Here is a 21,663-nt window from a genome sequence, read left to right on the forward strand (position 1 = left end):
GCTGAAAATAGTGGGCAGGATAACCTGACATCATCGGCGAATAAAAGATATAACTTTTAGAACGTTATGAAACTTCGTTTTGGAGAAAATATAGGTCAGTAGGTTTTAATTAATGTTTATTAACTTTAATATGTTAGTTGTTTAGCTTAAAAATTATAACAGAAAGTAATCATTTAAGTACAGGAGGAATTAAGCTATAGTTTCTCATATTGGATATTTTATTTAAATATGCCTTTTTATTTAAGTAGGGGGCTAAGGATTTACATTGGGTTTTCTTTGAGTAAGGTTGTTCAGAATGGTGGGGTATTTATTTTAAGGCATGACTAACATATACACACAATTTAAAAGGGGAAGGTCCTTTTATTTATTTTTAGGGGCTATAACAATGGTAATCAAGATCTAAGAGTAAGGCCATCAGATTGGTCAAAGCCAAAAACCTAGAAAAAGCCAACCTCTCATTTTAAATTTTGTCTCATGTTAAAGTTTTTTTGTTTTTTGCTCCTGTATTTTCTTCTTAAAAGGGAAGAGTCCACAGCTGCATTCATTACTTTGGGGAAATACAGAACCTGGCCACCAGGAGGAGGCAAAGACAACCCCAGCCAAAGGCTTAAATACCTGCCTCACTTCCCTTATCCCCTAGTCATTATTTGTCTTTCGTCACAGGAGGTTGGCAGAGAAGTGTCAGAAGTTCGAGATAGTCTCTTATGGAGGGTAGTACTCTTCGCAATGGGACTGGAGTTTTAAGTAATCCTGTCAGCCTCTCAGTGAGAGCATGGATGAATGTTAGATTCCGGAGATGCAGGGAGAGTTTTCCTAAGAACCCATTCTGACTCATTAACAGCTCCTTGGTAATCAGCATTGACGAGTTTCACTGCCTACCTTTCTTCACTCAAGTCCATGTCAGAATCGAGGCTACTATCTGTCACCCTTGAAGGGCCGTGTTCCTGTTCCACGACGTAAATTCCGGGAAGATCGTTTCATTTTATTTCAATATGAGAATGTATTGTTGACGAAACAAGGTAGGGTCCCAGTGGGACTCCTTTTATCTTAATAAGGAATCATGGGTTAATATCTCCTGACGGGGTTATTGAACAGGGGGGCTTTAATCATGTTTGTTATATGGTTCTATCTACTAATGTGTAGCTATGCATAGGCTCACAGTCTTTACGGAACATAACGACCTTCTGTTAAAGACGCAATCTCTCAAGATTGCGCACCCTTTTTGTGACTGGCATGGTGCACCTCGTGATGGGTGCGGTTACGTTGTTTTTCACTGCCGTATGCTGACTGTGTGCGACCCAGAGAGTCTAGCTCGTGGGTTGTCTGGTTCATAGGAGATGGTGAGTGCCCCAGCTATTGGGGGTGTTAAAGGGTGCCAGTTAGTTTATGTCCTTTTTGTAATCCCAATATTATGGAGGATTCTGATATGCAAGACATGGATGCCTCCGATACGGAGAATGCGTCTTGTGATGAATAAAAAATGGCCCGGGTAATCAATGCCCATCAGTTATGTTCCGATTGCCGTTCTAGAGTACTCTCTTCTCCCGAATCAAGGAGCTTAGAGTGCGTTGTGCCATCCGTCTCCAAGGTTTCCATGACCCATGAGGCGCGTGCCCCAGACCCTTTCCCGGCTACGCACGCAGGTATCCCTATGGCCTTTACTTCTTCTCCGGAGGGTGGCTTGTTTCCTCCAGAGGTTACGGCACGGTTCCGCATGGCTATCTCAATGGCGCTGACTCATTTATATCTCCCAAGTGAAGTATTTCTAAGATACTGTCCATGTTCTGTTAACCAAGGCCCGTCGAGCGTGGGATCGCCCGATTAAGTTCGGCCTTCTGGGGAAGCGTTGGCCTCCTCAGGGCCAGGGTCTTCAGTTGATCCGACGAGGGATGATTTTGCCTTTCGTTATAGGCTGGCTCGCCTTCGTGTCCTTTTAAGACATGTTTTGGCAATGTTGGAGGATCCCAGTCCTAGTGGGCCGAGGGTTCCGATGCCTTAGAAGCAGGATGGCAAAATCGATATGACATTTGCGGATGAAGACAATCTCCTTAACGTCTCCGTCTTATTTTTTTCTTTATGTTTTCGGTTCCAGTTCTGTGCTTAGGTGAATGAAGCTTCTAATTGGCGGGTCCCGTTGTCGTTATTCACCTTCCGGATGGATGTGTTTAATTCGTTTTCCTTAAGCTCATGTCTGTTAGATTTTTGTTTTCTGAACATTTTTCTCTGGAACCGATACTTGCGATAGTGTTCGCGTGGGTACTCCCTCGGGAGATGCGCACATTTTGAATATTAGAATTATGTTTTTCTAGTTCATTTATCGATCCTTCGGGACGAATTTTCTTGGACCTTGAGCAGTTCTGGAGTATCCTTATACCAGGCTGGTATTGGTCGGACGCTTTTTAGGCTGTTACTAGGGTTCATATCACCTTTGTGGTGCTGATTAAATTCGGTTGGATTCTGAATGTCACTTTGCCTATTTTATGGACTCCGGGCTCGGATCCTACAGAAGTATGAGGCCTGTTGTTTATATGCAACCCCTCCGGACGGGGGGTTGTGAGTGCCAATCTAAGGTTGGTTGGTTCAGGCTACTCGCCTGGTGTTTGGATCTGTTTTTGCAGACGGCATCTTCAGGTCCCTGGGGACTCAGAACCTTTATTTCCATTTCTTTGGAGTTGGGAGATGTGACCTTTGTGGTCTGTTGTGTCGAGTGATTAACGGTTTGAGTTTCACTCCGGACGCTGATTCTTAGCCTATTAAGCATTTGCTTGCGGTGGCGGAGTTTCATTCCTTCCTGCTTTGGGTGGATCATCTGGTCTGGGTGCGCGGGCATGTTTTTCTTCCTCTACTCCGAGTTGTGTTCTTCTAGAAGGTGGTGTGCAGGGGTTCCCTGCCTTCTGTGGGGGGCTACGGCTTCAGCGTTTGCCTGCTTAATGTAGTTTCTTTGGAAGATAGATCCTTCAAGGATCTCTTGCTGTTGTCTCTTCCATTTTATACCCTTGGTCTGACCACGGTATTCAACGTTCGGGTGTCTTGAGTCCTCGTCGCAACTCTGGCCTGGAGGCTTGTCAGATAAGAGTCGAGGTCGGGTACGAATGGCCGCCCTTCGGGGGTCAGGTAGTTGGCAATTTATCATTGATGCTCCGTTAGTGGCTTAGTGGGCGGTGCCTTACGTTTAACTCTCTGGGATTGCGAGCAAGGTCCAGGGTTCTTGTTCGCCTTCGGGTGTTGGTTGCTACCCTGCCTATGTGCGTAACACGTGTTCACGCTTGCCTAGTAAAATTTCCTTGTGATCCATATGCACTGGGTGCTGAATCTTAGAACGTTCTGGAGTTCTTTGTGAATCTTGGGTTTGGGGCTATTGCTAGATCGCAAAGTCTACGGACTTTAGAGGTGTGCTCCTCCTTGTAGGAGGCAGTTTAGGGTTCCTCTGGTAGTTGGCTCTTTTGATCGACTCCTTTCGAGGACCCTGGCCTAGGTCCATGTCTCTCCTTGGATGCATATGGACGGTTCGGAGTTACCTTAGTATCTGTAGCGGCCTGTGGGTCCTTGGTTCTTGCCTTGCAGGGGTTTTTCCCTTCTTGCATTTCAGGATCCTGGAAGGGGAGCTGCGATGTAGTGTCTGGTTCCTCCGTTCATGCAGCGGGAGCCTGAGGTTTTGCACCCTTTGGGGCTTCTGCTATATGTTGGATCCGATATATGGATGCTGAGGGTCTGAGGGCCTTCTTTCCTTGGGATGTGTTCCTTTTTTGACGAAGACAGCGTGTAGGGGGTTTCGTACCCAAGCACAATGTCTATCCTGACTCATGGTAGCATGCCGTTGGTAGAAGCGGTCTAACCGGGGACTTTGTCCCTCGTTGATCCTTCCTTTTTCTTCCAGAAGTCTGGGACTCTGTCTCGGTCTTTGACTAGCCTTGGGGCTGGGACAATTATCCTGAAAGGGAAGGTTGGGGATCGGTTACTCTATGCAGTGTTGACCGTTTTCTTAGTGTTGGTCCTCTCCTTTGTGGGAGGACTTTGGATGTCCTCTTTTCTACTGCCGTCTGGTCTACCGTCTCACTACTCTGAATGCGACCCATCTGATCTTAGAAGTTAAGCAGGGTCAGGCCTGGTCAGTACCTGGATGGGAGACCGTCTGGGAACACCGGGTGCGGTTGTGCTGGGAGGGGGCGCTCCTTGGAGCCCACTATTCGGACGGCTGTAAGTCCTTGAATGTTTTGCAGTTGGAACAATCTACAGCTATTTGCTCCGTGATGGTGTATCCAGCTAAAGCTAATTTCACTTGACTGTATGCTAACAAGCTTTGAAGCGCCTTTTGGTGGTTTGGGTTAGCAAGGGTGAGTCAGCTTTCCTCCTGAAAGCTGGTCAGTGAGAGTTCCTGTTCAGGCGGTTTGAGGTTCTTTTTCGAAAGCTCTTTTCTAGATGCTGGTATAGTTATCCTGTTTCTGCTGTCTCTGCCTGTCTAGCCTGCGGTCTAGATATGCTATGAGGCAACGGGGGACTCATGTTTTCCTGGAGTACCTTAGGGTATGGTACAGGATCAGGGATATGAGGGTGTTCCTCGAGTCCTTTTTGGGACATATTTCCCTGTGTCTGGATCCTTTTTTTCTTGGTCCTTGTGTTTCTAGGGAGCTCGTCTCCCTGAGAGTTGTTATTGTAAAACAACCATGGGTTGTTTTATATGTGTTGAGTGGAAAAAGTTCCTTTGGATTTTTCCTGGAAGCTGGTTTCCCTTTTGGGGGCAGATGCGGTCTTTGTCTTTGGCCGGGTACCTTCTTGGGAGTAGTTTCACGGGGCGGACGTCTCAGAGGTCATTTGGGCTTGACGGACTCTGGGACTGAATGGTCTTTAGTTCGGCTTTGCCAGCGGTGTAACTAATGTGCAATTACCTGGGCTCTGGTTTTCTCCCGTGTTGTTTGTTCTTAAATTTTAGGGTGTTGAGTAACTCAGGCTGTGGTGCCTTTCGAAGGGGCCGCTTTTTGTACCCACCCGTTGTTTGCATTCAGTGTCCTCTAGCTTGGGTATTGTTTTCCCAAAAGTAATGAATGCAGCTGTGGACTCTTCTCTTTTAAGAAGAAAAACATAAATTATGCTTACCTGATAATTTCATTTTCTTCTGAAGGGATGAGTCCACAGCTCCCGTCTGCATTTTTTCTCTATGAGGTGGCTGTAATTCTTTTTTGTTCTTCTGGCACCTTTTTTCACCCTGATATTTCTCCTACCTTGTTCCCTTGGTAGAATGACTGGGGGATGAGGGAAGTGGGGGAGGTATTTAAGCCTTTGGATGGAGTGTTTTTGCCGCCTCTTGCTGGCCATGTTCTGTGTTTTTCCATGTTTATAGCATTATAGTGAATTGGGTCTGAAAGCTGCCCGATGCTGCTACTAGCGAGTTGTCACTAAATAGCAGTGGACAGCATGTAATAGGTCAATCAATGTTTTTGGGTAGCAGCTGTATTTTAGAAAATTGCATGAGATCTATCCTTGAATGGTTAATAATAAGAATTTAAACTGAAATTGTATAAACAAACAAAATCCTTGAAAAGTATTACCTGATATAAATGAGACCCTGCACTAATCAGGCAATCAATGTCTATAATATTGTTTGAGCAGATTTCTGAATATTACACTTTCAGAGGTAAATTACACTAAATAATTAAAAATTACACTGTAGAAATAATTAAGTCACCTAATTCGGGTATCCAGAAGTTCTTTAATCATGGTCACCACTTCATCATCTTCCTCAGATGCAGCTTAAAGAGAGAATAATAAAAGTGTTGTTAAATTATATACAGCACCAGAAAAAAATGGCTGTGCAGTGAAAAGCACACATGTAAAAACTTTTAAAGAATCAAAAAAGTCAAAATTAAACTTTCAAGGTTTAGATAGCGCAAGCAATGTTAACCCCTTAAGGACCACAGCACTTTTCCATTTTTTGACCGTTTGGGACCAGGGCTATTTTTACATTTCTGCTGTGTTTAGCTGTAATTTTCCTCTTACTCATTTACTGTACCCACACATATTACATACTGTTTTTCTCGCCATTAAATTGACTTTCTAAAGATACCATTATTTTTATCATATCTTATAATTTACTATAAAAAAAAATATAAAATATAATGAAAAACAAAAACACACTTTTTCTAACTTTGACCCCCAAAATCTGTTACACATCTACAACCACCAAAAAAACAGAATTTATGCTTACCTGATAAATTACTTTCTCCAACGGTGTGTCCGGTCCACGGCGTCATCCTTACTTGTGGGATATCTCTTCCCCAACAGGAAATGGCAAAGAGTCCCAGCAAAGCTGGCCATATAGTCCCTCCTAGGCTCCGCCCACCCCAGTCATTCGACCGACGGACAGGAGGAAATATATATAGGAGAAACCATATGGTACCATGGTGACTGTAGTTAGAGAAAATAATTAATCAGACCTGATTAAAAAACCAGGGCGGGCCGTGGACCGGACACACCGTTGGAGAAAGTAATTTATCAGGTAAGCATAAATTCTGTTTTCTCCAACATTGGTGTGTCCGGTCCACGGCGTCATCCTTACTTGTGGGAACCAATACCAAAGCTTTAGGACACGGATGAAGGGAGGGAGCAAATCAGGTCACCTAAATGGAAGGCACCACAGCTTGCAAAACCTTTCTCCCAAAAATAGCCTCCGAAGAAGCAAAAGTATCAAATTTGTAAAATTTGGCAAAAGTCTGCAGTGAAGACCAAGTCGCTGCCTTACATATCTGGTCAACAGAAGCCTCGTTCTTGAAGGCCCATGTGGAAGCCACAGCCCTAGTGGAGTGAGCTGTGATTCTTTCAGGAGGCTGCCGTCCTGCAGTCTCATAAGCCAATCGGATGATGCTTTTAAGCCAAAAGGAAAGAGAGGTAGAAGTCGCTTTTTGACCTCTCCTTTTACCAGAATAAACAACAAACAAGGAAGATGTTTGTCTGAAATCTTTTGTAGCCTCTAAATAGAATTTTAGAGCACGGACTACATCCAAATTGTGTAACAAACGTTCCTTCTTTGAAACTGGATTCGGACATAAAGAAGGTACAACTATCTCCTGGTTAATATTTTTGTTAGAAACAACCTTAGGAAGAAAACCAGGCTTAGTACGCAAAACCACCTTATCTGCATGGAACACCAGATAGGGCGGAGAACACTGCAGAGCAGATAACTCTGAAACTCTTCTAGCAGAAGAAATTGCAACCAAAAACAAAACTTTCCAAGATAGTAACTTAATATCTATGGAATGTAAAGGTTCAAACGGAACCCCTTGAAGAACTGAAAGAACTAGATTTAGACTCCAGGGAGGAGTCAAAGGTCTGTAAACAGGCTTGATCCTAACCAGAGCCTGAACAAATGCTTGAACATCTGGCACAGCTGCCATTCTTTTGTGTAGTAAGACAGATAAAGCAGAGATCTGTCCCTTTAGAGAACTTGCAGATAATCCTTTCTCCAAACCTTCTTGTAGAAAGGAGAGAATCTTAGGAATTTTTATCTTATTCCATGGGAATCCTTTGGATTCACACCAACAGATATATCTTTTCCATATTTTATGGTAAATCTTTCTAGTTACCGGTTTTCTGGCCTGAACCAGAGTATCTATCACAGAATCTGAAAACCCACGCTTCGATAGAATCAAGCGTTCAATCTCCAAGCCGTCAGCTGGAGGAAGACCAGATTTGGATGTTCGAATGGACCCTGAACAAGAAGGTCCTGTCTCAAAGGTAGCTTCCATGGTGGAACCGATGACATATTCACCAGGTCTGCATACCAAGTCCTGCGTGGCCACACAGGAGCTATCAAGATCACCGAGGCCCTCTCCTGATTGATCCTGGCTACCAGCCTGGGAATGAGAGGAAACGGTGGAAATACATAAGCTAGGTTGAAGGTCCAAGGTGCTACTAGTGCATCTACTAGAGTCGCCTTGGGATCCCTGGATCTGGACCCATAGTAAGGAACCTTGAAGTTCTGACGAGACGCCATCAGATCCATGTCTGGAATGCCCCATAATTGAGTTATTTGGGCAAAGATCTCCGGATGGAGTTCCCACTCCCCCGGATGGAATGTCTGACGACTCAGAAAATCCGCCTCCCAGTTTTCCACACCTGGGATGTGGATCGCAGACAGGTGGCAGGAGTGATCCTCCGCCCATTGAATTATTTTGGTCACTTCTTTCATCGCCAGGGAACTCCTTGTTCCCCCCTGATGATTGATATACGCAACGGTCGTCATGTTGTCTGATTGGAACCTTATGAATCTGGCCTTTGCTAGTTGAGGCCAAGCCATGAGAGCATTGAATATCGCTCTCAGTTCCAGAATGTTTATCGGGAGAAGAGACTCTTCCCGAGACCATAGACCCTGAGCTTTCAGGGATTCCCAGACCGCGCCCCAGCCCACTAGACTGGGTCGGTCGTGACAATGACCCACTCTGGTCTGCGGAAGCTCATTCCCTGGGACAGATGGTCCAGGGTCAGCCACCAACGGAGTGAATCTCTGGTCTTCTGATCTACTTGAATCATTGGAGACAAGTCTGTATAGTCCCCATTCCACTGTTTGAGTATGCACAGTTGTAATGGTCTTAGATGAATTTGTGCAAAAGGAACTATGTCCATTGCTGCAACCATCAACGCTACTACTTCCATGCATTGCGCTATGGAAGGAGGAGGAACAGAATGAAGAACTTGACAAGTGCTTAGAAGTTTTGACTTTCTGACCTCTGTCAGAAAAATCCTCATTTCTAAGGAATCTATTATTGTTCCCAAGAAGGGAACTCTTGTCGACGGAGACAGAGAACTTTTTTCTATGTTCACCTTCCATCCGTGTGATCTGAGAAAGGCCAGAATGATGTCTGTATGAGCCTTTGCTTTTGACAGGGACGACGCTTGTATTAGAATGTCGTCCAAGTAAGGTACTACTGCAATGCCCCTCGGTCTTAGAACCGCTAGAAGAGACCCTAGTACCCTTGTGAAAATCCTTGGAGCAGTGGCTAACCCGAATGGGAGGGCCACAAACTGGTAATGCTTGTCCAGAAAAGCGAACCTTAGGAACTGATGATGTTCTTTGTGGATAGGAATATGTAGGTACGCATCCTTTAGATCCACGGTAGTCATAAATTGACTTTCCTGGATAGTGGTAGAATCGTTCGAATGGTTTCCATCTTGAACGATGGTACCCTGAGAAATTTGTTTAGGATCTTCAAATCCAAAATTGGTCTGAAAGTTCCCTCTTTTTTGGGAACTACGAACAGATTGGAATAAAATCCCATTCCTTGTTCCTTTATTGGAACTGGGTGTATCACTCCCATCTTTAACAGGTCTTCTACACAATGTAAGTACGCCTGTCTCTTTATTTGGTTTGAGGATAAGTGAGACATGTGGAACCTTCCCCTTGGGGGTAGTTCCCTGAATTCCAGGAGATAACCCTGAGAAACTATTTCTAGCGCCCAGGGATCCTGAACATCTCTTGCCCAAGCCTGAGCAAAGAGAGAGAGTCTGCCCCCCACTAGATCCGGTCCCGGATCGGGGGCTACTCCTTCATGCTGTTTTGTTAGCAGCGGCAGACTTCTTGGCCTGCTTACCCTTGTTCCAGCCTTGCATCGGTTTCCAGGCTGGTTTGGGTTGTGAGGCATTACCCTCTTGCTTAGAGGATGCAGAATTAGAGGCCGGTCCGTTCCTGAAATTGCGAAAGGAACGAAAATTAGACTTATTTTTGGCCTTGAAAGGCCTATCTTGTGGAAGGGCGTGGCCCTTTCCCCAAGTGAAGTCTGAAATAATCTCTTTCAATTCTGGTCCAAATAGAGTTTTACCTTTGAAAGGGATGTTAAGCAATTTTGTCTTGGATGACACATCCGCTGACCAAGACTTTAGCCAAAGCGCTCTGCGCGCCACGATAGCAAACCCTGAATTTTTCGCCGCTAATCTAGCTAATTGCAAAGCGGCATCTAAAATAAAAGAGTTAGCCAACTTAAGTGCGTGAACTCTGTCCATAACCTCCTCATATGGAGTCTCTCTACTAAGTGAGTTTTCTAGTTCCTCGAACCAGAACCACGCTGCTGTAGTGACAGGAACAATGCACAAAATGGGTTGTAGAAGGTAACCTTGCTGTACAAAAATCTTTTTAAGCAAACCCTCCAATTTTTTATCCATAGGATCTTTGAAAGCACAACTATCTTCGATAGGAATAGTAGTGCGTTTGTTTAGAGTAGAAACTGCCCCCTCGACCTTAGGGACTGTCTGCCATAAGTCCTTTCTGGGGTCGACCATAGGAAATAATTTCTTAAATATAGGGGGGGGGGGAACAAAAGGTATGCCGGGCTTTTCCCACTCCTTATTCACTATGTCCGCCACCCGCTTGGGTATAGGAAAAGCGTCGGGGTGCACCGGAACCTCTAGGAACTTGTCCATCTTGCATAATTTCTCTGGAATGACCAAGTTGTCACAATCATCCAGAGTAGATAACACCTCCTTAAGCAGTGCGCGGAGATGTTCTAATTTAAATTTAAATGTCACAACATCAGGTTCAGCTTGTTGAGAAATTTTTCCTGAATCTGAAATTTCCCCATCTGACAAAACCTCCCTCATGGCCCCTTCAGATTGGTGTGAGGGTATAACAATTATCATCAGCGCCCTCCTGCTCTTCAGTGTTTAAAACAGAGCAATCGCGCTTTCTCTGATAAGTAGGCATTTTGGATAAAATATTTGCTATGGAGTTATCCATTACAGCCGTTAATTGTTGCATGGTAATAAGCATTGGCGCACTAGATGTACTAGGGGCCTCCTGTGTGGGCAAAACTGGTGTAGACACAGTAGGAGATGATGTAGTATCATGTTTACTCCCCTCATCTGAGGAATCATCTTGGGCAATTTCATTATCTGTGGCAGTACTGTCCTTACTTTGTTTGGACGCTATGGCACAATTATCACATAAATTTAAATGGGGAGACACATTGGCTTTCATACATATAGAACATAGCTTATCCGAAGGCACAGACATGTTAAACAGGCTTAAACTTGTCAACAAAGCTCAAAAAACTTTTAAAACAAAACCGTTACTGTCTCTTTAAATTTTAAACAGAAAACACTTTATTACTGAATATGTGAAAAAGTATGAAGGAATTGTTCAAAAATTACCAAAATTTCACCACAGTGTTTTAAAGCATTAAGAGTATTGCACACCAAATTTCAGAGCTTTAACCCTTAAAATAACGGAACCGGAGCCGTTTACAAATTTAACCCCTATACAGTCCCAGCTATAGCCTTTGCTGAGACCTAACCAAGCCCAGAGGGGAATACGATACCAATTGACGCCTTCTAGAAGCTTTTCCAGCAAATATCAGATCCTCACACATGCATCTGCATGCCCTGCTCTCAAAAAACAACTGCGCAGTAATGGCGCGAAAATGAGGCTCAGTCTACAACTAGGAAGGCCCCCTGACTGGAAAAGGTGTCTAACATAGTGCCTGCCGTTTAATAAACGTTCCCCAAGTTTATAAATGCGAATTGTCAGCATAAATATGAATAAAATGCCCAAATAAAGCAATCGATTTAGCCCATAAAAATGTCTACCAGTTTTTTAGCCCATATTAAGCCCTTTATTCTGTTTGTTTGACTAAGAAAATGGCTTACCGGTCCCCATGAGGGGAAATGACAGCCTTCCAGCATTACATGGTCTTGTTAGAAATATGGCTAGTCATACCTTAAGCAGAAAAGTCTGCTAACTGTTTCCCCCAACTGAAGTTACTTCATCTCAACAGTCCTATGTGGAAACAGCAATCGATTTTAGTTACTGTCTGCTAAAATCATCTTCCTCTCACAAACAGAAATCTTCATCCTTTTCTGTTTCAGAGTAAATAGTACATACCAGCACTATTTTAAAATAACAAACACTTGATAGAAGAATAAAAACTACATTTAAACACCAAAAAACTCTTAACCATCTCCGTGGAGATGTTGCCTGTGCAACGGCAAAGAGAATGACTGGGGTGGGCGGAGCCTAGGAGGGACTATATGGCCAGCTTTGCTGGGACTCTTTGCCATTTCCTGTTGGGGAAGAGATATTCCACAAGTAAGGATGACGCCGTGGACCGGACACACCAATGTTGGAGAAACACCCATGCTACATTGTTTCTAAATTTTGTCTTGAGTTTAGAAATACCCAATGTTTACATGTTCTTTACTTTTTTTGTAAGTTATAGGGCAATAAATACAAGTAGAACTTTGCTATTTGCAAACCATTTTTTTTCTCAAAATTAGCGATAGTTACATTGGAACACGGATACCTGTCAGGAATCCCTGAATATCCCTTGACATGTATATATTTTTTTTTAGTAGACAACCCAAAAGTATTGATCTAGGCCCATTTTGGTATATTTCATGCCACCATTTCACCGCCAAATGCGATCAAATAAAAAAAATCGTTCACTTTTTCACAAACTTTAGGTTTCTCACTGAAATTATTTACAAATAGCTTGTGCAATTATGGCACAAATGGTTGTTAATGCTTCTCTGGGATCCCCTTTGTTCAGAAATAGCCGTCATATATGGCTTTGGCGTTGCTTTTTGGTAATTAGAAGGCTGCTAAATGCTGCTGCGCACCACACGTGTATTATATCCAGCAGTGAATGGGTTAATTAGGGAGCGGTAGAGTTATTTTTAGCTTTAGTGTAGTGTAGTAGACAACCCCAAGTATTGATCTAGGCACATTTTGGTATATTTCATGCCACCATTTCACCGCCAAATGCGATCAAATACATTTTTTTTTTCACTTTTTCACAAACTTTAGATTTCACACTGAAATTATTTACAAATAGCTTGTGCAATTATGGCACAAATGGTTGTAAATGCTTCTCTGGGATCCCCTTTGTTCAGAAATAGCAGACATATATGGCTTTGGCATTGTTTTTTGGTAATTAGAAGGCCGCTAAATGCCGCTGTGCACCACACTTTTATTATGCCCAGCAGTGAAGGGGTTAATTAGGTAGCTTGTAGGGTTAATTTTAGCTTTAGTGTAGAGATCAGCCAGCCACCTGACACATCCCACCCCCTGACCCCTCCCAAACAGCTCTCTTCCCTCCCCCACCCCACAAGAGTGGCTCTCTCTGCATCAGATGCTTGAAAAAGGGTATTGCAGGATGCCTCAATATCGAGGCATAACTGCAATACCCTGAGAGCTGCTGGAAGCGATCGCAATCGCTTCCAGCGCTTAATTAGACCAAGGACGTACCAGGTACGTCCATTGTCACTAACTGACAGTTTTTGCAGGACGTACCTGGTACGTCCTTGGTCGTTAAGGGTTTAAAGGGACAGTCTAGTTAAAATTAAACTTTCATGATTCAGATAGGGAATGCAATTTTAAACAACTTTCCAATTTACTTTTATCATCAAATTTGCTTTGTTCTTTTGCTATTCTTTGTTGAAAGCTAAACCTAGGTAGGCTCACTCGAAATTTCTAAGCCCTTGAAGGCCGCCCCTTATTTCAGTGCATTTGGCAGTTTTTCACAGCTAGAGGGCGTTAGTCCAGGTGTGCCATACAGATAACATTGTGACCACGCTCGTGGAGTTACAAATGAGAGGGCACTGATTGACTAAATGCCAGTCTGTCAAAAGAACTGAAATAAGTGAGCAGTCTGCAAAGGCTTATATGCAAGGTAATCACAGAGGTAAAAAGTATATTAATATAACCGTGTTGGTTATGCAAAACTGGGGAAAGGGTAATAAAGGGATTATCTATCTTTTTAAACCATAACAATTCTGGAGTAGACTGCCCCTTTAAGAGACCTTAAATTTGTGTCTATTATAAAAATAATTTTGTTCTTTTGGTAGATCATCTACTAGGTACAGCAATCCAAGCTTTAGTCTTTGATGCATTTAGAGAAGGGTCACTGCACACACCAGCTATTGCAGACAATATAGACTCCACAGACAGCACCAGTAAAATAAAATATAGTAGCTTTTATTTCATCCATTGTAGCACCACAATCTTCAAAGTTTCAGACCATAGGGGTTTTAAGATTAAGTCTGCAATGGGCTGAAACATAGCAAAGCTACTGTATTTCATTGTACTGGTGTTGTGGAGTCTATACTAGGCATGTGCATTCGTGAACTTCATGAGTAAATGAGTGCCGAAGATGGAGGTCGCAAACCGCATTTGGCAATTTTCAGAGCAGGAATTATTCTTGTGAAGGTATAACAAACTAAGACTATTATTATCATCATAATTTATTGGTATAGCACAGAAAAAATCCTTAGCGCTGGATCTGTGCAAATCCAGATCTTAGTGTGTTGAACTTTTACAAGAAGGAGTTAGCTGATGACTCTCCCCTTTATAATAAAAATTAAAAAAAAAACAGATCCGGAAGGTTACTGATATTTTAGATAGAGTTTAATTCATCAGTTGTAACGAAGTAGCGCTATAACTTATTTTTTAATGTAGATATGAAATTCAAATACCCCACACTCCGCTGCTAACTTCAGAAATACTCCGCTAACGGTTTGAATTGTTGTCCAATCAGCGCTCTAGCTACAACAAAAGGCGCCCAAAGGGGAGAGTGCCGATTGGAGAACAATTCAAACCGTTAGCGGGGTATTTGAATTTCATTACTATATTAAAAAATAAGTTATATCGCATCTTCATTACAAATGATTAATTAAACTCCATCTAAGATATCAATAACATTCCGGATCTGTTTCTATAAAGGGAAGAGTTTACAATCACTTTAAGTTATTACAAATACAATTAGTATAATAGAAAATGAAAACAGTTTTTTAAAAACAATAAAAAGGCAATTATAACAAACAAAACCGCAAACATCATCTGACCTGTATCATTACGGGGAGCATCTGCTGTCACTACAGGTAAGCCTGAGGAGAAGAAATCCATAATAGTTGCATATACATCTGGTTTTATTAGGTTCCAGTCAATTCCTTCACTTTCCTGTGATTTTGAGGATACAATATGTGGTTAGCAGTGTTAGAAAGAGAAACAATAGGCTTTATTTATTGTGTATATAGTAATATATTACCTTAGTGATGGTGATGAAGTCAGGGCCAAAGAAGACACTTTTTACTCCTTCAACCCTGAAGAGATGTCTAGGAAAATGTATTTGTATTATTATACAGTTTTATGTAAATATGCTTTATAAACAAAAAATAATTATGTCCAGTGCAAGATACATAAAATTATAAAAATTAGGTATAGCATTATTAAAAAAAACAAATTATATAATTTGCTACAATTAGCATTGATGTTCAGATATCAATAGCTAGCAATTGCTATTCTTTTATCTATTAAAGGGGCAGTTTATTCCAAAATTTCTATTGTTTAAAAATATAGATAATCCCTTTATTACACATTCCCCAGTTTTGCACAGCCAACACGGTTATATTAATATACTTTGATTACCTTGTATCTAAGCCTCTTTTGACATCCCCTGATCACGTCTATTTATTTATTATCTATTGACTTGTATTTTAGCCAATTAGTGCAGTGTCCTGCACAACTCCATGGGCGTGAGCACAATGTTATATATATGGCCCACATGAACTAGCAGTCTCTAGTGAAAAGCTAATAAAAAGCATGTGATAAGAGGCTGTATGTAGTGGCTTAGAAACAGGCAGATATTTATAGGTTTAAATGTTATAAAGTATATTAATATAACAATGTTGGGTGTGCATAGCTGGGGAATGGGTAGTAAAGGTATTATCTATGTTTTTAAACAATAACAATTTTGGTGTTGACTGTCCCTTTAAAACAGTGAGTACCAACATCCTAAACTATGGGGGCGGCAAATCAAAATTTTAGAAACCTTAAGGGGTGCACATGCATTTATGAATATTATACACACAAATAATATATTTCCTAAAAATGTCAAGTGCCACAGGGGCAGATTTAGGTAATGTTTCAGGGCACCCTCTATCTGCTGTTCTCCTCTTCAGAGGGTTCAGTTTGCTCACTAATAGAACTGCCAGCTCTCCTCCACAAAAATACTGGACAATCAGTGAGAGGCTGGGCACAATGGTAGATGGGGTCACACAATGCTCCCCCAAAAGCTCTACATTAGCCCCCATTCTTGATCCCACAATATCTATGTTTTACAGCTAAGCAGTCATTTTACACTTTGACTGCCAGTAACATACAAATCAATAATGTTATCTCTTTGGCTGCCAGTAACTCACGTAAACAACATAATTTATGTAAGAACTTACCTGATAAATTCATTTCTTTCATATTAACAAGAGTCCATGAGCTAGTGACGTATGGGATATACATTCCTACCAGGAGGGGCAAAGTTTCCCAAACCTTAAAATGCCTATAAATACACCCCTCACCACACCCACAAATCAGTTTAACGAATAGCCAAGAAGTGGGGTGATAAGAAAAAAAGTGCGAAGCATATAAAATAAGGAATTGGAATAATTGTGCTTTATACAAAAAAATCATAACCACCACAAAAAAGGGTGGGCCTCATGGACTCTTGTTAATATGAAAGAAATGAATTTATCAGGTAAGTTCTTACATAAATTATGTTTTCTTTCATGTAATTAACAAGAGTCCATGAGCTAGTGACGTATGGGATAATGACTACCCAAGATGTGGATCTTTCCACACAAGAGTCACTAGAGAGGGAGGGATAAAATAAAGACAGCCAATTCCTGCTGAAAATAATCCACACCCAAAATAAAGTTTAACGAAAAACATAAGCAGAAGATTCAAACTGAAATCGCTGCCTGAAGAACTTTTCTACCAAAAACTGCTTCAGAAGAAGAAAATACATCAAAATGGTAGAATTTAGTAAAAGTATGCAAAGAGGACCAAGTTGCTGCTTTGCAGATCTGGTCAACCGAAGCTTCATTCCTAAACGCCCAGGAAGTAGATACTGACCTGGTAGAATGAGCTGTAATTCTCTGAGGCGGAATTTTACCCGACTCAACATAGGCAAGATGAATTAAAGATTTCAACCAAGATGCCAAAGAAATGGCAGAAGCTTTCTGGCCTTTTCTAGAACCGGAAAAGATAACAAATAGACTAGAAGTCTTACGGAAAGATTTCGTAGCTTCAACATAATATTTCAAAGCTCTAACTACATCCAAAGAATGCAATGATTTCTCCTTAGAATTCTTAGGATTAGGACATAATGAAGGAACCACAATTTCTCTACTAATGTTGTTGGAATTCACAACCTTAGGTAAAAATTCAAAAGAAGTTCGCAACACCGCCTTATCCTGATGAAAAATCAGAAAAGGAGACTCACAAGAAAGAGCAGATAATTCAGAAACTCTTCTAGCAGAAGAGATGGCCAAAAGGAACAAAACTTTCCAAGAAAGTAATGTAATGTCCAATGAATGCATAGGTTCAAACGGAGGAGCTTGAAGAGCTCCCAGAACCAAATTCAAACTCCAAGGAGGAGAAATTGACTTAATGACAGGTTTTATACGAACCAAAGCTTGTACAAAACAATGAATATCAGGAAGAATAGCAATCTTTCTGTGAAAAAGAACAGAAAGAGCGGAGATTTGTCCTTTCAAAGAACTTGCGGACAAACCCTTATCTAAACCATCCTGAAGAAACTGTAAAATTCTCGGTATTCTAAAAGAATGCCAAGAAAAATGATGAGAAAGACACCAAGAAATATAAGTCTTCCAGACTCTATAATATATCTCTCGAGATACAGATTTACGAGCCTGTAACATAGTATTAATCACAGAGTCAGAGAAACCTCTTTGACCAAGAATCAAGCGTTCAATCTCCATACCTTTAAATTTAAGGATTTCAGATCCGGATGGAAAAAAGGACCTTGCGACAGAAGGTCTGGTCTTAACGGAAGAGTCCATGGTTGGCAAGATGCCATCCGGACAAGATCCGCATACCAAAACCTGTGAGGCCATGCCGGGGCTATTAGCAGAACAAACGAGCATTCCCTCAGAATCTTGGAGATTACTCTTGGAAGAAGAACTAGAGGCGGAAAGATATAGGCAGGATGATACTTCCAAGGAAGTGATAATGCATCCACTGCCTCCGCCTGAGGATCCCGGGATCTGGACAGATACCTGGGAAGTTTCTTGTTTAGATGAGAGGCCATCAGATCTATCTCTGGGAGCCCCCACATTTGAACAATCTGAAGAAATACCTCTGGGTGAAGAGACCATTCGCCCGGATGCAACGTTTGGCGACTGAGATAATCCGCTTCCCAATTGTCTACACCTGGGATATGAACCGCAGAGATTAGACAGGAGCTGGATTCCGCCCAAACCAAAATTCGAGATACTTCTTTCATAGCCAGAGGACTGTGAGTCCCTCCTTGATGATTGATGTATGCCACAGTTGTGACATTGTCTGTCTGAAAACAAATGAACGATTCTCTCTTCAGAAGAGGCCAAAACTGAAGAGCTCTGAAAATTGCACGGAGTTCCAAAATATTGATCGGTAATCTCACCTCCTGAGATTCCCAAACTCCTTGTGCCGTCAGAGATCCCCACACAGCTCCCCAACCTGTGAGACTTGCATCTGTTGAAATTACAGTCCAGGTCGGAAGAACAAAAGAAGCCCCCTGAATTAAACGATGGTGATCTGTCCACCACGTTAGAGAGTGTCGAACAATCGGTTTTAAAGATATTAATTGATATATCTTCGTGTAATCCCTGCACCATTGGTTCAGCATACAGAGCTGAAGAGGTCGCATGTGAAAACGAGCAAAGGGGATCGCGTCCGATGCAGCAGTCATAAGACCTAGAATTTCCATGCATAAGGCTACCGAAGGGAATGATTGAGACTGAAGGTTTCGACAAGCTGTAATCAATTTTAGACGTCTCTTGTCTGTTAAAGACAGAGTCATGGACACTGAATCTATCTGGAAACCCAGAAAGGTTACCCTTGTTTGAGGAATCAAAGAACTTTTTGGTAAATTGATCCTCCAACCATGATCTTGAAGAAACAACACAAGTCGATTCGTATGAGACTCTGCTAAATGTAAAGACTGAGCAAGTACCAAGATATCGTCCAAATAAGGAAATACCACAATACCCTGTTCTCTGATTACAGACAGAAGGGCACCGAGAATCTTTGTGAAAATTCTTGGAGCTGTAGCAAGGCCAAACGGTAGAGCCACAAATTGGTAATGCTTGTCTAGAAAAGAGAATCTCAGGAACTGATAATGATCTGGATGAATCGGAATATGCAGATATGCATCCTGTAAATCTATTGTGGACATATAATTCCCTTGCTGAACAAAAGGCAATATAGTCCTTACAGTTACCATCTTGAACGTTGGTATCCTTACATAACGAATCAATAATTTTAGATCCAGAACTGGTCTGAAGGAATTCTCCTTCTTTGGTACAATGAAGAGATTTGAATAAAACCCCATCCCCTGTTCCGGAACTGGAACTGGCATAATTACTCCAGCCAACTCTAGATCTGAAACACAATTCAGAAATGCTTGAGCTTTCACTGGATTTACTGGGACACGGGAAAGAAAAAATCTCTTTGCAGGAGGTCTCATCTTGAAACCAATTCTGTACCCTTCTGAAACAATGTTCTGAATCCAAAGATTGTGAACAGAATTGATCCAAATTTCTTTGAAAAAACGTAACCTGCCCCCTACCAGCTGAACTGGAATGAGGGCCGTACCTTCATGTGAACTTAGAAGCAGGCTTTGCCTTTCTAGCAGGCTTGGATTTATTCCAGACTGGAGATGGTTTCCAAACTGAAACTGCTCCTGAGGACGAAGGATCAGGCTTTTGTTCTTTGTTGAAACGAAAGGAACGAAAACGATTGTTAGCCCTGTTTTTACCTTTAGATTTTTTATCCTGTGGTAAAAAAGTTCCTTTCCCACCAGTAACAGTTGAAATAATAGAATCCAACTGAGAACCAAATAATTTATTTCCCTGGAAAGAAATGGAAAGTAGAGTTGATTTAGAAGCCATATCAGCATTCCAAGTCTTAAGCCATAAAGCTCTTCTGGCTAAGATAGCCAGAGACATAAACCTAACATCAACTCTAATAATATAAAAAATGGCATCACAGATAAAATTATTAGCATGCTGGAGAAGAATAATAATATCATGAGAATCACGATCTGTAACTTGTTGCGCTAGAGTTTCCAACCAAAAAGTTGAAGCTGCAGCAACATCAGCCAATGATATAGCAGGTCTAAGAAGATTACCTGAACACAGATAAGCTTTTCTTAGAAAAGATTCAATTTTTCTATCTAAAGGATCCTTAAACGAGGTACCATCTGACGTAGGAATGGTAGTACGTTTAGCAAGGGTAGAAATAGCCCCATCAACTTTAGGGATTTTGTCCCAAAATTCTAACCTGTCAGGCGGAACAGGATATAATTGCTTAAAACGTTTAGAAGGAGTAAATGAATTACCCAATTTATCCCATTCTTTGGAAATTACTGCAGAAATAGCATTAGGAACAGAAAAAACTTCTGGAATAACCGCAGGAGCTTTAAAAACCTTATCCAAACGTATAGAATTAGTATCAAGAGGACTAGAATCCTCTATTTCTAAAGCAATTAGTACTTCTTTAAGTAAAGAGCGAATAAATTCCATCTTAAATAAATATGAAGATTTATCAGCATCAATCTCTGAGATAGAATCCTCTGAACCAGAAGAGTCCAAAGAATCAGAATGATGGTGTTCATTTAAAAATTCATCTGTAGAGAGAAAAGATTTAAAAGACTTTTTACGTTTACTAGAAGGAGAAATAACAGACAAAGCCTTCTTTATGGATTCAGAAACAAAATCTCTTATGTTATCAGGAACATTCTGCACCTTAGATGTTGAGGGAACTGCAACAGGCAATGGTACATTACTAAAGGAAATATTATCTGCTTTAACAAGTTTGTCATGACAATTATTACAAACAACAGCTGGAGGAATAGCTACCAAAAGTTTACAGCAGATACACTTAGCTTTGGTAGATCCAGCAGGCAGTGATTTTCCTGTAGTATCTTCTGGCTCAGATGCAACGTGAGACATCTTGCAATATGTAAGAGAAAAAACAACATATAAAGCAAAATAGATCAAATTCCTTATAAGACAGTTTCAGGAATGGGAAAGAATGCCAAATATCAAGCTTCTAGCAACCAGAAGCAAATGAAAAATGAGACTGAAATAATGTGGAGACAAAAGCGACGCCCATATTTTTTAGCGCCAAATAAGACGCCCACATTATTTGGCGCCTAAATGCTTTTGGCGCCAAAAATGACGCCACATCCGGAACGCCGACATTTTTGGCGCAAAATAACGTCAAAAAATGACGCAACTTCCGGCGACACGTATGACGCCGGAAACGGAAAAGAATTTTTGCGCCAAAAAAGTCCGCGCCAAGAATGACGCAATAAAATGAAGCATTTTCAGCCCCCGCGAGCCTAACAGCCCACAGGGAAAAAAGTCAAATTTTTGAGGTAAGAAAAATATGATAATTCAATGCATAATCCCAAATATGAAACTGACTGTCTGAGAATAAGGAAAGTTGAACATTCTGAGTCAAGGCAAATAAATGTTTGAATACATATATTTAGAACTTTATAAATAAAGTGCCCAACCATAGCTTAGAGTGTCACAGAAAATAAGACTTACTTACCCCAGGACACTCATCTACATGTTTGTAGAAAGCCAAACCAGTACTGAAACGAGAATCAGTAGAGGTAATGG

At 41.4% G+C, this 21,663-nt stretch overlaps 1 protein-coding gene across 1 annotated transcript in view; it reads right to left on the reverse strand.

Moving 5' to 3' along the window:
- The window catches only part of NFU1 (NFU1 iron-sulfur cluster scaffold), a 132,764-nt gene that overhangs the window by 50,950 nt on the left and 60,151 nt on the right, over nucleotides 1-21,663 (reverse strand). Inside the window, exons 4-6 of the mRNA XM_053718211.1 lie at nucleotides 15,024-15,090; nucleotides 14,821-14,935; nucleotides 5,684-5,747 (exon numbers count right to left, since the gene is read on the reverse strand). Coding sequence (XP_053574186.1) covers nucleotides 5,684-5,747; nucleotides 14,821-14,935; nucleotides 15,024-15,090 — 246 coding nt within the window. The remainder of the gene's footprint in view (nucleotides 1-5,683; nucleotides 5,748-14,820; nucleotides 14,936-15,023; nucleotides 15,091-21,663) is intronic.

This window comes from Bombina bombina, chromosome 6 (genome assembly GCF_027579735.1).
Source record: "Bombina bombina isolate aBomBom1 chromosome 6, aBomBom1.pri, whole genome shotgun sequence".
Taxonomy (NCBI): Eukaryota; Metazoa; Chordata; class Amphibia; order Anura; family Bombinatoridae; genus Bombina; species Bombina bombina.